At 41.6% G+C, this 12,359-nt stretch overlaps 1 protein-coding gene across 2 annotated transcripts in view; it reads left to right on the top strand.

Moving 5' to 3' along the window:
- ptch2 (patched 2) overlaps positions 1-12,359 on the top strand; it is a 121,842-nt gene that overhangs the window by 68,058 nt on the left and 41,425 nt on the right. For both annotated transcript variants that reach the window (XM_033028738.1, XM_033028737.1), the window contains 5 exons: positions 3,842-3,989; positions 7,395-7,526; positions 9,569-9,724; positions 10,237-10,335; positions 11,335-11,460. In XM_033028738.1, coding sequence (XP_032884629.1) covers positions 3,842-3,989; positions 7,395-7,526; positions 9,569-9,724; positions 10,237-10,335; positions 11,335-11,460 — 661 coding nt within the window. The remainder of the gene's footprint in view (positions 1-3,841; positions 3,990-7,394; positions 7,527-9,568; positions 9,725-10,236; positions 10,336-11,334; positions 11,461-12,359) is intronic.

The raw sequence follows: 12,359 nt of genomic DNA, 5'->3' as shown, positions 1-12,359 counted from the left end.
ATAACCGCACAGCAAAATAATTCCTCGCAAGGGCAATCACTGATACCTTGTGACCTGAACGCTGGAGTAGCCAGCTGCAGTTAGTAGATGGGCATATAATCCTACCTTACATCATCCTTTCATTCTTAAGGAGTGAGGCCCACTTTTGAAAAGAGCCTTACTAAAGGTTAATACAATTAACAACTTTTTTACAGAAAATCCTATCAATACTAGGATCCCCTTTTAAAAACAGTCGCATCAGCACAATTGCCCTTTAAATAATAAACCATTTTAAATCAATGTTTTTATTTTATTAGACTCATAGAGTGTGGAAACAGGCCCTTTGGCCCAACTTGCCCACATCGACCAACGCGTCCCATCTGCACTAGTCGCACTTGCCTGTGCTTGGCCCATATCACTCTAAACCTATCCTATCCATGTACCTGTCTTAATTGCTTCTTAAACGTCCCAGCCTCCACTACCTCCTCCGGCAGCTAGTTCCATACACCCACCACCATTTGTGTGGACAAAGTTACCCCTCAGATTCGTATTAAATCTTTCACCCCCTCACCTTAAACTGGTTTCCGACCCCCCCACCCTGGGCAAGAGACTGTGTGCCTCCACCAGATCTATTCCTTTCATGATTTTATGCACTTCTGCCTAATTGTTTCTGAGCATCAACAATTAGCAGACATAATGCAAAATGGAGTCGCAGAGTTATGCTACGTGCAAGGGGTAAACTAAACTAGAGCGAAATACTGAAGCAAAAGATAAACTGTAAGAAGAACTCAGCGGGTCAGGCAGCTGCTATGGGGGCAAAGGGAAGATTGGTGGTTTTCGGGATGAGATCCTGCATCAGGACTGAGAGTGTAGAGAGAAAATGGTCACTGAGACATAGATTGAGAAGTGATAGTGGATCCAGATTAGGGAGAGATGGAGCCAGATGGGGGTGGTGATGAGTCCAGGTAATGAGGGGGGGGGAGAATGGATGGAAAATCAGAACAAAGGGAGAGAGACCCAGGGTGAATTGGTGGGAGTGGGAAAGGAACACAAGGGGTGTGGGGAATTCTATCCTCATACCATTGAGCTGTAGGCTATATAGGAGGGATATGAGGTAATTATTCTAGTTTGCATTTTGTTTCGTTTAGCTCAGTTTAGAGATACAGCAGGGAAACAGGCCCTTCGGCCCACCAAGTCCGCACAGATCAGGCATCCATTTATGTTGGCAGGTTACTTTGAGATTCCCCAAGATTCTTGGCTGAAAGATAGGAGATTATTTTTGTAAAAACCTTCAGTTCCTCTGCAAGCCCTTCTCTAGTTTATCATCTCCATCGGGCGTAAGATTATATATTGATCTTCTCTGGGACAGTGAAAGGTTATTTATTGTCAGGTGTGACAGATACCTGCTAGGGTTAAACATAGAAACATAGAAAATAGGTGCAGGAGTAGGCCATTTGGCACCGTCATTCAAATTGATCATTGCTGATCAGAGAAGGTTGAGAAGAAGTATCGATAGATCCCCACGGCAAATGAGAAAGGTTATTAATTATCTCTGCAGTTAATCTGGATAAGCAATCAATCTCTTAACTGCAGCCATATCAATTCACCTGGTTCACATTGTAGTGTTCAGCAGTTCTTCGTAACCAACCTCCATTGAAGAAACAAACTAAAATATTAAGTTGGTGGATAAACTCAGCCGATGCATAATTGCTTTGGGTCTTTGGCTTTTTTGTCAATTCGTTGACCTGAAATGCGAAAATAGAAATAGAAAATCCTTCAACTATTCAGCAGATTAGGCTGCATCAGAAGAGGGAGAGATATGTTGAAGTTTCAGGTCAGTGAACTGATGAAGAACCAATAACCAAAACTGTTACTGTACCTTTCCAAAAAGTTACCTCACCCCTTATTATCCCACATATTCTGACCCTACTCAGCCTTTTCACTTGTTTAACTTCATCCTGAAATATTCCGGTGGGTGGCAAGAACGTTAAGATAATAGTAACAAATTGAACGCTTTAAAGTAAAAAATAGCGCTGATGGTATTCCCGCTCGAAGTGCCTCGCATTTAAGATAATGCAATTTCTAATTGCCCAAAACATTTCACTATTGATTAGTGGAAGCTTGTATTTTCATGGAGTGGAGGGAAAGGAACAGGTGGCCTTGGTTGTGTGGCAACGTTGAATGTGAGTTCTATAAAACAATGCATCAGTGGTGGTCTTTTACCGGTTTGCAGCTGCTGTAACAATCATGAGAGTTTCCTCCTTTCCCGGACTAATCAAGTCCTTTTCAGGGTTGCTGTTTTGCACCTTCCAGCGAAGGCAGTGGTGAAAGTTGGCAGCTGATCTGTCTGTCTGACTGACTCCATGACATTCTCAACGAGCTGCGTGTGGCTCTCTGGAGAAAGAGAGAAAGCTTAAAGACAGGGGAAAATAACACAGATCAATTCAAATTATAAAAAGGAAATGGTTTGAATCATGTAAAAATGTATGGAATGTTACACAATCCCAGTATTTTTGTGCCTATTTTTTTTTTTGTTTCTATTTAAAATCAATGTAAAATGAGTGGGATTACAACAGAGTTGGTGCTTTGCCCAGAACATGACCTGGGAGATCTCTATGGATGTGGTGCAATCCCTTTAAACAGACCATGAAAGACTTGGAAACATTACTTTGTGATATGATTTATGATATCCTAGTTTTGCTCTTTGAGCTCTGGCTGTCAGGGTGCCAACCAGCAGGCTGGCCAGTAGCTGGAACGCACACACTGAATTTGCACCTGCGACTCCACTCTTGTGAAATCTCCGTGATGAAAGTGCCATAAAATGATGGCGTTGTTAAAGGTGTTGGGAGGAGCCTTAACCGGCCTGACAAAACATAGTGCTGAAGGGGCTGATAGGTCACCGGACCCAGGTCTAAAGTTTCATACTGAGAGAACATGAGATTCTGGCTGATTAACATGTGGACCTCTGTGAGAACAAACTGGTAGAAGGCAGGATTTTTGTTGAGAGAAGAGGGTGTTCTTTAACTTCTTTAACACTTTTAAGAGCGGCAATGCAAGCGATCCTAAATATTTTTCCACTCGCACACCAATCAGTCGATGGGATCCTCATTTCTTTCCTTGCTAATTTTCTTTCCGTAACTCTCACCTCCTTGCTGGAGTGTAGCTCGGGACACAGATATCCTCCATTAGCACCTCCCAGTGGTCATTATTCATGTGCCAGCCCTGGAACATCACTAACCACCTAGTCAAGGACGGCACAGGGGCGCAGGGGTAGAGTTGCTACCTTACAGCGCCGGGGACCCGGGTTCAATCCTGAGTACGGGTGCTTGTCTGTACGGAGTTTGTACATTCTCCCCGTGACCTGCGTGGGTTTTCTCTAGGATCTCCGGTTTCCTCCCACAGTACAAAGACGTACAGGTTTGTAGGTTAATTGGCTTGGTATAATTGTAAATTGTCCCTAGTGTGTGTAGGATAGTGTAAGGGTGCGGGGGTCGCTGGTCGGCGTGGACTCAGTGGGCTGAAGGGCCTGTTTCCGCGCTGTATCTCTAAAGTAAACTAAATTGTGGGGCTTGTATAACAGTTGGAAACAGGCAGTGTTTACTCTCCCCGCAATATCCATCCTCCTCACCACATCATTGATAGAGTTGATTGTAGACTCTACTGATGAACGGTTCATTTTAAACATTCCCTGATAATTCAGGCACGCTATCTTACACCTTCCCTCCTCGTTAGATCCAAAAATGCAGCATAGAAATACTCAATTGTGGGGAAAGACCTTGTAGCCTTCGATGAAAAGGGACTATGAAAATTCACGTGCTTCCAATATAAACTGGTTAAATGTGTCTTTTCTTCTTCACTCAAGTGCTGAAGCTCTTCAGACAATGTATCTGCTGATGAGCCCTAAGCAACTTTATGAACACTTCAAGGATGATTATGAAATCCATGATATCAATTGGAACCTGGAGAAGGCAACAACCATTTTGGAGAGCTGGCAACGGAAGTTTGTTGAGGTACTGACAAATGCGATCATTCCTGCCCCTTTTGTTTTGAATGGACAGTAAATGGGGTTGATGCTTCTTAGTGGGGAGGGAAATGGAATATGAATTGATTCTGCTGGTAAGGAGCAAATCTGCTTGGTGAGAAAGATGATATAGCTCAACAGGTGAACTGACTTTCAGCGATAAAGCACAGAACTGTAGCTTCTGCACACAAAGTGCTGGAGTAACTCATCAGGTCAGGCAGCATCTCTGGAGAATATGGTTAGGTGTCATTTTGGGTCGGGACCCTTCTTCAGATTGCAGTTGCCTATCCATGTCCTCCAGATATGCTACCTGACTCACTGAGCTTCTCCAGCACTTTGTGTTCAATTCATTACCTAAAACAGAGGCGTAAGTGACTGAAGAAATGTCTTGACTCGAAACGTCACCTATCCATGTTCATCAGAAATGCTGCATGACCTGCTGAATTACTCCAGCACTTTTTGTCCTTTTGTGTATTAACCAGCATCTGCAGTTCCTTGCCTCCTAGTTTGCTGACAGTTGGCTCAGTGTAACTGATTGATCATTAATCTACACCACCCAGCATATGAATGGGTAATTATATGGGTAATGGCCTGGCTATGGCCCTTAACTGCCTCCAAATTGTTCACTGCAGAAGATGCTAAGCATTGACCCTTTGAACACTAGACATCATTTGCTGGCACTTTAAAACCCTGCTTCATTCAGAATGTGAGTTTTATGTCAAGCAACAGAAATAAAACGTGCAATTTAATTTTTTGAATAGCAAATGCTGAACCTCTCATTAGTGGAGTTTCTGAGCTGATATTTGATAAGCTTTCCAAAAGTGCCAGTAACGATAATGTAGTGAAGAGCTCACTGGATCACAGATTAATATTACACCTCTAGGATGGGGTGTCTTAATGTGGATCATCTTGGATACTGATCCAACCAGTCGATATAATAATGAACCAAATTGATCAACACACTGTTTTGGCTGTAATCTTATGTTTTACATGATATCCGTGAAATATTCCGAAGTAGTTTGTGGTCAATTATGATATCTTGACCCTCCAGACTAAATTATAGAAAACTTTTATCACCAATCTGTATTTAATTGTTTCAGGGTGGTTAAATCGATAACAGAAATATTGCAGATATACAAAAAAATGGTAGTCGACTTTTAAAGATACCAGGATAAAAGAATGAGTTGAATATTACAGATATGGATATTAGCGTCATAGAGCTAAACAGCATGGAAACCTGCCCTTCTGCCCAACTTGTCTATGCCAACCAAGTTGCCTAACCGATCTAGTCCCACTTGCCTGCGCTTGACCCTTATCCCCCAAACCTTTCCTATTGTTGAGGTGACATATGAAGAGATGAATTATAACGAATGTGGTCAAATAGAGAGGAGTGATAGGAAGACCAAAAACACCGCTGTGAATTGGTGGGCTGTAGGGTATTGCCCATCACATGCACAGATCACCTCGGCAATGTATCACAGGGCTGCTAGATCCATATTCAGCTACGTCTGTGTGTTTAAGTGGAAATTCTCCAAAAAAATAAGAGAATGAAAGAGATGTTAACTGGTAGTTGGGTGGTTGCCAGGCAGAGGCTTAAGCTACATTGAACAAACAGGTCCTTTGAAAAATATGGATTTTTTGAGGTTATTCCTAATGTGTGGGCTTTTAACAACATAAAATGAGACATACTGGAAGCTATCTCAATTTATATCAGAGACACGTCCGATCACCAGGGGTTGGTTGACCTGATACATTAGTTGTTTTATGCTCAGCACACTTAGGTGTTTCCACTGAGTATACATGACTGTGTGAGCAACTCGATTCAGTTTATTAAATACCTCCTAGTGAACTTCGGGGATTAATTTCTATGGGAAAATACTTTTAAGGGTTTTTTTTAATAATAAAGAAAACAAACACACTTTTCTCTTTATTTTCAATTGGATTCCTTCCAGTGTGTGAGGGGAGAATTGTTTCTGTAAATGCTGGAATTACTCATCAGGTTGATTTCCATCCGTCTGCAGCTTGCAGCATTGCACGAGGAGTCAGGTTCTGGGCTTCTGACAGATGGAGAGTTATGGGAACAAGCTGCTTGGTGATAACTGACACCCAGATGCTGATTGCGAGAAGACCCGAGGCCTATGAACTGCATGCCTGGAAAGGGAATTGGGTTTGTGCTGGGGTGAATAACAAATGTGGAAGATGTTTCACCGATTCCCAAGGTCGCAGTCCCTTTGGCTGTTACAGCTTAGGTGGTGAATGACGGCAACTTTGCTTTGCTCCAGAGGCCATGTGATCTCACCCGACCTTTGACCACAATGATCTTTGGCATCTGCGGCCATTACTCTAAGCTGTCAAGAATTAAAACTAATGTGTTTTTTACGCCTTTAAAAGGAGCACCCTTAAGTAAAAGAAAAATCAACAAGACGGATTGTCGATTTTGCATTTGGTTAAATTGGAAAGCTTTAAGATGGACCACAAGTTTACACATACTATTTTGATAAGACACAGAACCAGAGAGAGATACAGGGAACTGTAGAATTCTCTGTTGTTTTTATTTAACTATGCAGGATTCAAATTGACTTAAACTGTGAAGGGTCTTGGGCACAAATTGAAAATACCTACAGAGTTTTATAACTAATTAGTCAGTTCATTTGTTCTGCATGTGTAGGAAGGAACTGCAAATGCTGATTTATACCGAGGATAGACACAAAATGCTGGAGTAACCCAGCGGGACAGGCAGCATCTCTGGAGAAAAAGAATAGGTGACGATTTGGGTCGCAACCCTTCTTCAGTCTGACGAAGGGTCCCAACTCAAAAAGTGACCCATTCCTTCGCTCCATAGATGCTGCCTCGTCCACTAAGTTTCACCAGCATTTTTGTCTACCTTCGCGGAGTTACACAAGCATTTTGTGTCTATCTTGGGAACCTTCATGCCAGACCTAACTGAGGCTATTCAACGGAAGAAAATGTGAACAATTGTCCTCAATATGATCCAGTATCTGATTCTATTTTTTTAAAGCATTATACAAATAATATGTTTTGAAATATAAATATGCAATTATCTATGGTTTGCAAACAAATGCATTTAGAAGATTTCAAGTGTCAAAAATATTGACAATTCTCTTTCATGGGCAAAACTGACTTCAACATATATGTACACATATATATTACACACATATATTAGTCTTTTGTCTCCTGGCCTTTAATGCAGATGAGTTACATGCTTTTAACCATGGAAGCCCTGCCTTTGTAATCGCCGCTTTGAATTTTAGAGGGATTTGCAGCACCATCAAATGAAGACCTTAAAACTTATGTTGCATTCGTTTGAATGTACATTTCCAAAGAGCCTGTAATACTGATGTTTTTAGCTTTCTGTTTTAACCTCTTGTTGTAGGTGGCTCACCAGACCCTGCCTCAGAACTCCACACAAAATATCCACGCCTTTTCCACCACCACCCTCAATGATATCATGAAGTCTTTTTCTGATGTCAGTGCCATCCGTGTCGCTGGAGGCTATTTGCTAATGGTGAGCATGTCTTGACCTCTGGATCTCTTGATTGAAGTTAACACCATTTTGTGTTGCCTCACAATGCATTGCCTTAATGAAAGAAATACAAACATAGGAGCAAGAATGGGCAGTTTAAACATGGCAGCCAGTTCCAATACCATTCAAAGAAGAAGAATGAATGATACTTTATTGTCACCTGTTCCTAGGGTGAGAATAGGTACCTAGGTCTTGGCGCAGATAAATCTACAAAAGTAGCGAACAGTCCTATCTACTGCTCCCATCCACCAGTTCCTTCTACATTCCCCAACCACCCCCACGCCGCCCCCCCCCCCCCGATCTTGGCGACCCCACGCCATGTCCCCTTAGATCACAGTGGACTATGGGAACTAAGCACCAAGTTCCGCAGCAGCTTATCTGTCAGTTCCGCAACCTTTGTCTAAATTCTTCTCATACTGATGGCAGCAATTAAGTTTATATCGAGGATGCTGTAAATATGTTAAACGAGTTGCAAGGCAGAGAGAAGTTCTGAAGAAATGCTTATAACATCTGAACCGGTCAAATTTGTTGCATGTTTTAAATGCACCCTGGTCTTTTTCCCAACTTTTAACAATATATTATCATTTTGTAACTGTGCATCCTTCCCAGCTCAGCTTTTTTCTATAATTGTAATGAAATCTGGCTTTGTAGATGTGTCATGATATACTTGCATTCTTCCGCCTGAGAGCAGTGTTGTGCATCATTTTTACATCTCCAGGCCCTTAAGCTAGAGGAAACTTTATGCACATATTTAGCATTTTAGATCAATTAATAAAGTGCAATTAAAATATTGTGTAATAATGCACTGTGGTCTTTTCTGACCAGAATATCTGACCTTAAATTGATAGATTGTATTATGTCTGTGCACACTGATCCAAGTAGCCTCTATGTACTAATCCACTTCTTATCTATAGGGGTGACAAATGGGAAATTGGCCTCTTTATTGTGTGTCTATTTTGTTCAGGATTATAGACATCATTTAAAAGCAAGAAATAAGTTGCATTAACCAACCATCTTTCAAGCCCTCAAAACTACCCAAATGCCTTCAGAGTAAATGACTTTAGAGGCGGCACGATGGCGCAGTGGTAGAGTTGCTGCCTTACAGCACCAGAGACCCGGGTTCGATCCTGACTACGGGTGTAGTCTGTACTGAATTTGTACCCTCACCCTGTGACTGTGTGGGCTTTCTCTGGGTGCTCAGGTTTCCCCCCACACTCCAAAGATGTAGGTTAATTGGCTTTGGGTTTCCTTCAACACTTCACAGATGTAGGTTAATTCCACGCTGTATCTCTAAACTAAACTAAAAGACTTCAAAGTTTGCCTAGCAGATGTTGTGTATGCTCATGTGGCAGTCAGACTCCAGATGATAAGGTACCACAAAAAATGTAAATAATCAGTTAATCTTCAATGAGTGATGCTTGTTGGCCTTGGGTGTGAGTGGACAGGGTCTCAGTTTCACTTCTCATCCAAGTTGTCAATAGCGCAAAATTTCCTCAGTACTGCATTAAATTCCTTACATAGCATATTTGTTCAAGTCCTTAAATATTCTCTACCCACTGATCTAAAGATGAAGACCCTTTCATGAACTTGGTAATGATAACACCCAGATATTATCTTCTAGCAATGATGAAAGTGGTGAATGATAGATGGAGGAACGTTACCAATGAATCTCCCTAGTTTCAGATTGAAACATTATGGCACCAGTGAATTTAAACTCTATAGATACTGAAAGGTAGAAAGGAAACCACCTTTCATTATTACAAGACCAATGTGCATGGTTCGTAGATAGTAGATCGTAGATCGTAGATAGACACAAAATGTCTATCTTTGGTGTAAACCAGCACCTCCAGTTCCTCACACATTCCGTCGGCCCCATGGGCATCATGGCCAATAAAATGCTTTTGAAGTGTAGTCACCTTTGGAGCTGATTCTTACATTGTATCAGTTGAATATTTTTAGTATTTTCAATTTCTGTTTATGCATTGTATGTTGATATGTATTTTTTTCTCTCTGATCTCCACTAGTTGGCATATGCATGTGTGACAATGCTGAGGTGGGACTGCTCAAAGTCCCAAGGGGCTGTGGGTCTAGCCGGTGTCCTGTTGGTGGCATTGTCAGTAGCGTCAGGACTGGGACTGTGTTCCCTTCTGGGCATTTCCTTCAACGCTGCAACTACCCAGGTACAGAATTCTTCTCTCAAGTTCCTGTTTCTCAGAAATCTACCCTTCCTCAACAGAATGAACTGGAGAAAAATCAACTGCTTTTGTCTCGGCCTACCTATGAAAGGCCTGGTTAGAGTGGATGTGGAGAGGATGTTTTCCAGTAGTGGGAGAGTCTAGGACCAGAGGGCACAGCCTCAGACTGAAAGGACGTACTTTTAGAAAGGAGAATTTTCTTTATCCACAGAATGGTGAATTTGGTGGAATTCATTGCCACAGAGGCGGTGAAGCCCAAGTGATTGGGTATTTTTAAAGCGATGAAAAAGGGCATCAAAGGTTACAGGGAGAAGGCAGGAGAATGGGGTTGAAAGGAAAAGATACATCAGTCATGATCGAATGGCGAAGCAGACTCGATGGGCTGAATAGCCTAATTATGCACCTATGTCTTATGAATGAGAAGTGAAATTTGTGTAGAATACATTGTAAAGGCAAATTTCAAATATTAATCATTTTTTTACATCTCCTGAATCTAGGTACTACCATTTCTGGCCTTGGGTATTGGTGTTGACGATATGTTTCTCCTGGCTCATGCATTCACTGAGACAGGTCAAAATAAGAACATTCCTTTCAAGGTAAAGACCAATCTCTATGTAAAACTTGAATACAATATTTACTCTGTATAATTGTTATACAGGTACCGGAATAATCAGCAAAGCATTGTCACTGAAACTTTACACAATACTGATAGAGCATGTTTCTTTGTCAACAAGTTTGAATTAGTTGATAACTTAGGAAACCATGATATTATCTGCTTGCTTCTCGTTAAGAACTCCTTTTAAACGGAGTTTGTACATTCTCCCTGTGACAGCGTGGGTTTTGTTTTTACTGCTCCGGTTTCCTCCCACACTCCAAAGATGCACAGGTTTGTAGGTTAATTGGCTTCTGTAAAGTGTAAATCGTCCCTAGTGTGTATGATAGTGCAACTATACAGGGTGATCGCTGGTCGGCGCAGACTAGGTGGGCCGAAAGGCTTGTTTCCACGCTGAAAGTCTAAAGTCTACTTCCTAAGAGATGCATGCCTTTCCTGGCAATCTTAAATTGGTGCGTTTATACCACATGAATTATAGTTTACTGTTTATTCCCTTTGAAAGTTCAATCACAGTGAAATAAGGTGACACACTGGTCTTAGAGGTGGATTCCACAGGTAACATAAAAGGAACAGAGATTTATTTCTTGGGAAATAAAAAATCCAGTGTAAATAGAACTTAGACACGAAGTGCTGGAGTAACTCAGCGGGACAGGCAGCATCTCTGGAGAGAAGGACGGGGTGGCGTTTTGGGTTGAGACCTTTCTTCAGACTGATGTCTGAAAGTTGAATAGAAGTTAAATAGAAGTTGCAGCAGACAGCAAAGATGGAGAGGGAAGCAAAATTAACATTTCAGGTAGATAAGCTTTCAGCAGATATTGTTGTGATTTGGTTCAGCTTGGGAAATATTATTTAAAAATAAATCTACATTTTTGTGCAGATATGCAATAATCCTTCAGTTTGCTCAATTTTGCCCACAAGTGCAATTGATCTTTGTTATTTGAAGCATACCCATAGCTCTTCACTGTTTTGTTTCGTGCTAAAGGACAGAACAGGCGAGTGTTTGAGACGAACTGGGACCAGCGTCGCGCTCACATCCATTAATAACATGATTGCTTTCTCGATGGCTGCATTAATTCCCATCCCTGCTCTTCGTGCCTTTTCCTTGCAGGTAAGTGAATCATATGAAGCAGCCTGGGTACGCATCAGGTGCTCAGTGTGTACATTTTCAAAGAAAATCTGCGAAATGTTTTATGTGCTTTAGTTGGAAGGTGGCAGGGGGGGGGGGGACTAGGCAGATGGGATGAGGGTGGATTAGGGGCTGCAAATTCCTTTGCTCCAGGTGTTACATGCTTCTTTGAATTTACCTGCACCACCCCTGTTGCTTACCTGCAGGTGTCTGCCACAGAGCAGCTTAACTGTCTGCTGCACAACAATGTGGCTTGTTATTAGGTGTATGGGAGAGGTGGTTTGGCTTCTGAAATGTGATGAACCGATGAGAACTTTCTGCAATTAAAATGACAAAAAAAATAGCAGTTTTAGAGAGCTGGAAAATCATATTTTGATTATCATCTAACATTTACCAAATACATTTTTCTACCGCAAACGTACCTTTCTGTAATGGTCACTAAAACAGAATTAATATTAATTTATTTTTCTTTGTGGACTCTTTGTGGAACTGCATAGAAAGTAGGATTACAGACATTAAGCAGCTGGGATCGATAAATGAAGGGCATTACCCAATTCATTGATAAACTGGTTAATTTATTAAAGAGTCGTGGATAAGGAAAATATCATTATACATCCATTTGTTTTCCATTGAGTAGTGATTGTTTTCCTCTCCTGTGCCTTCCTGAAAGCATTGTATTTCCTCGCATGCTGATCTGCTGAAAGGAGTCCCATTGGCCTACTGTACTTGGCAAGGCCTGGAGTCGCTGATTGAAAACAATAGAAAGAGCATTAAGCAACAAGAATCTGACGGGGATGAACACAGGGCCCTCCTTTTGCACAGCCAACCTAGTTGGCATAAATGATGGGATATATCATCCGCATGTCAACTCCAGCAATGTG

This window comes from Amblyraja radiata, chromosome 10 (genome assembly GCF_010909765.2).
Source record: "Amblyraja radiata isolate CabotCenter1 chromosome 10, sAmbRad1.1.pri, whole genome shotgun sequence".
NCBI lineage: Eukaryota > Metazoa > Chordata > Chondrichthyes > Rajiformes > Rajidae > Amblyraja > Amblyraja radiata.
The sequence above is the reverse complement of the archived record's forward strand: the minus strand, read 5'-3'. Positions and strand labels throughout refer to the sequence as shown.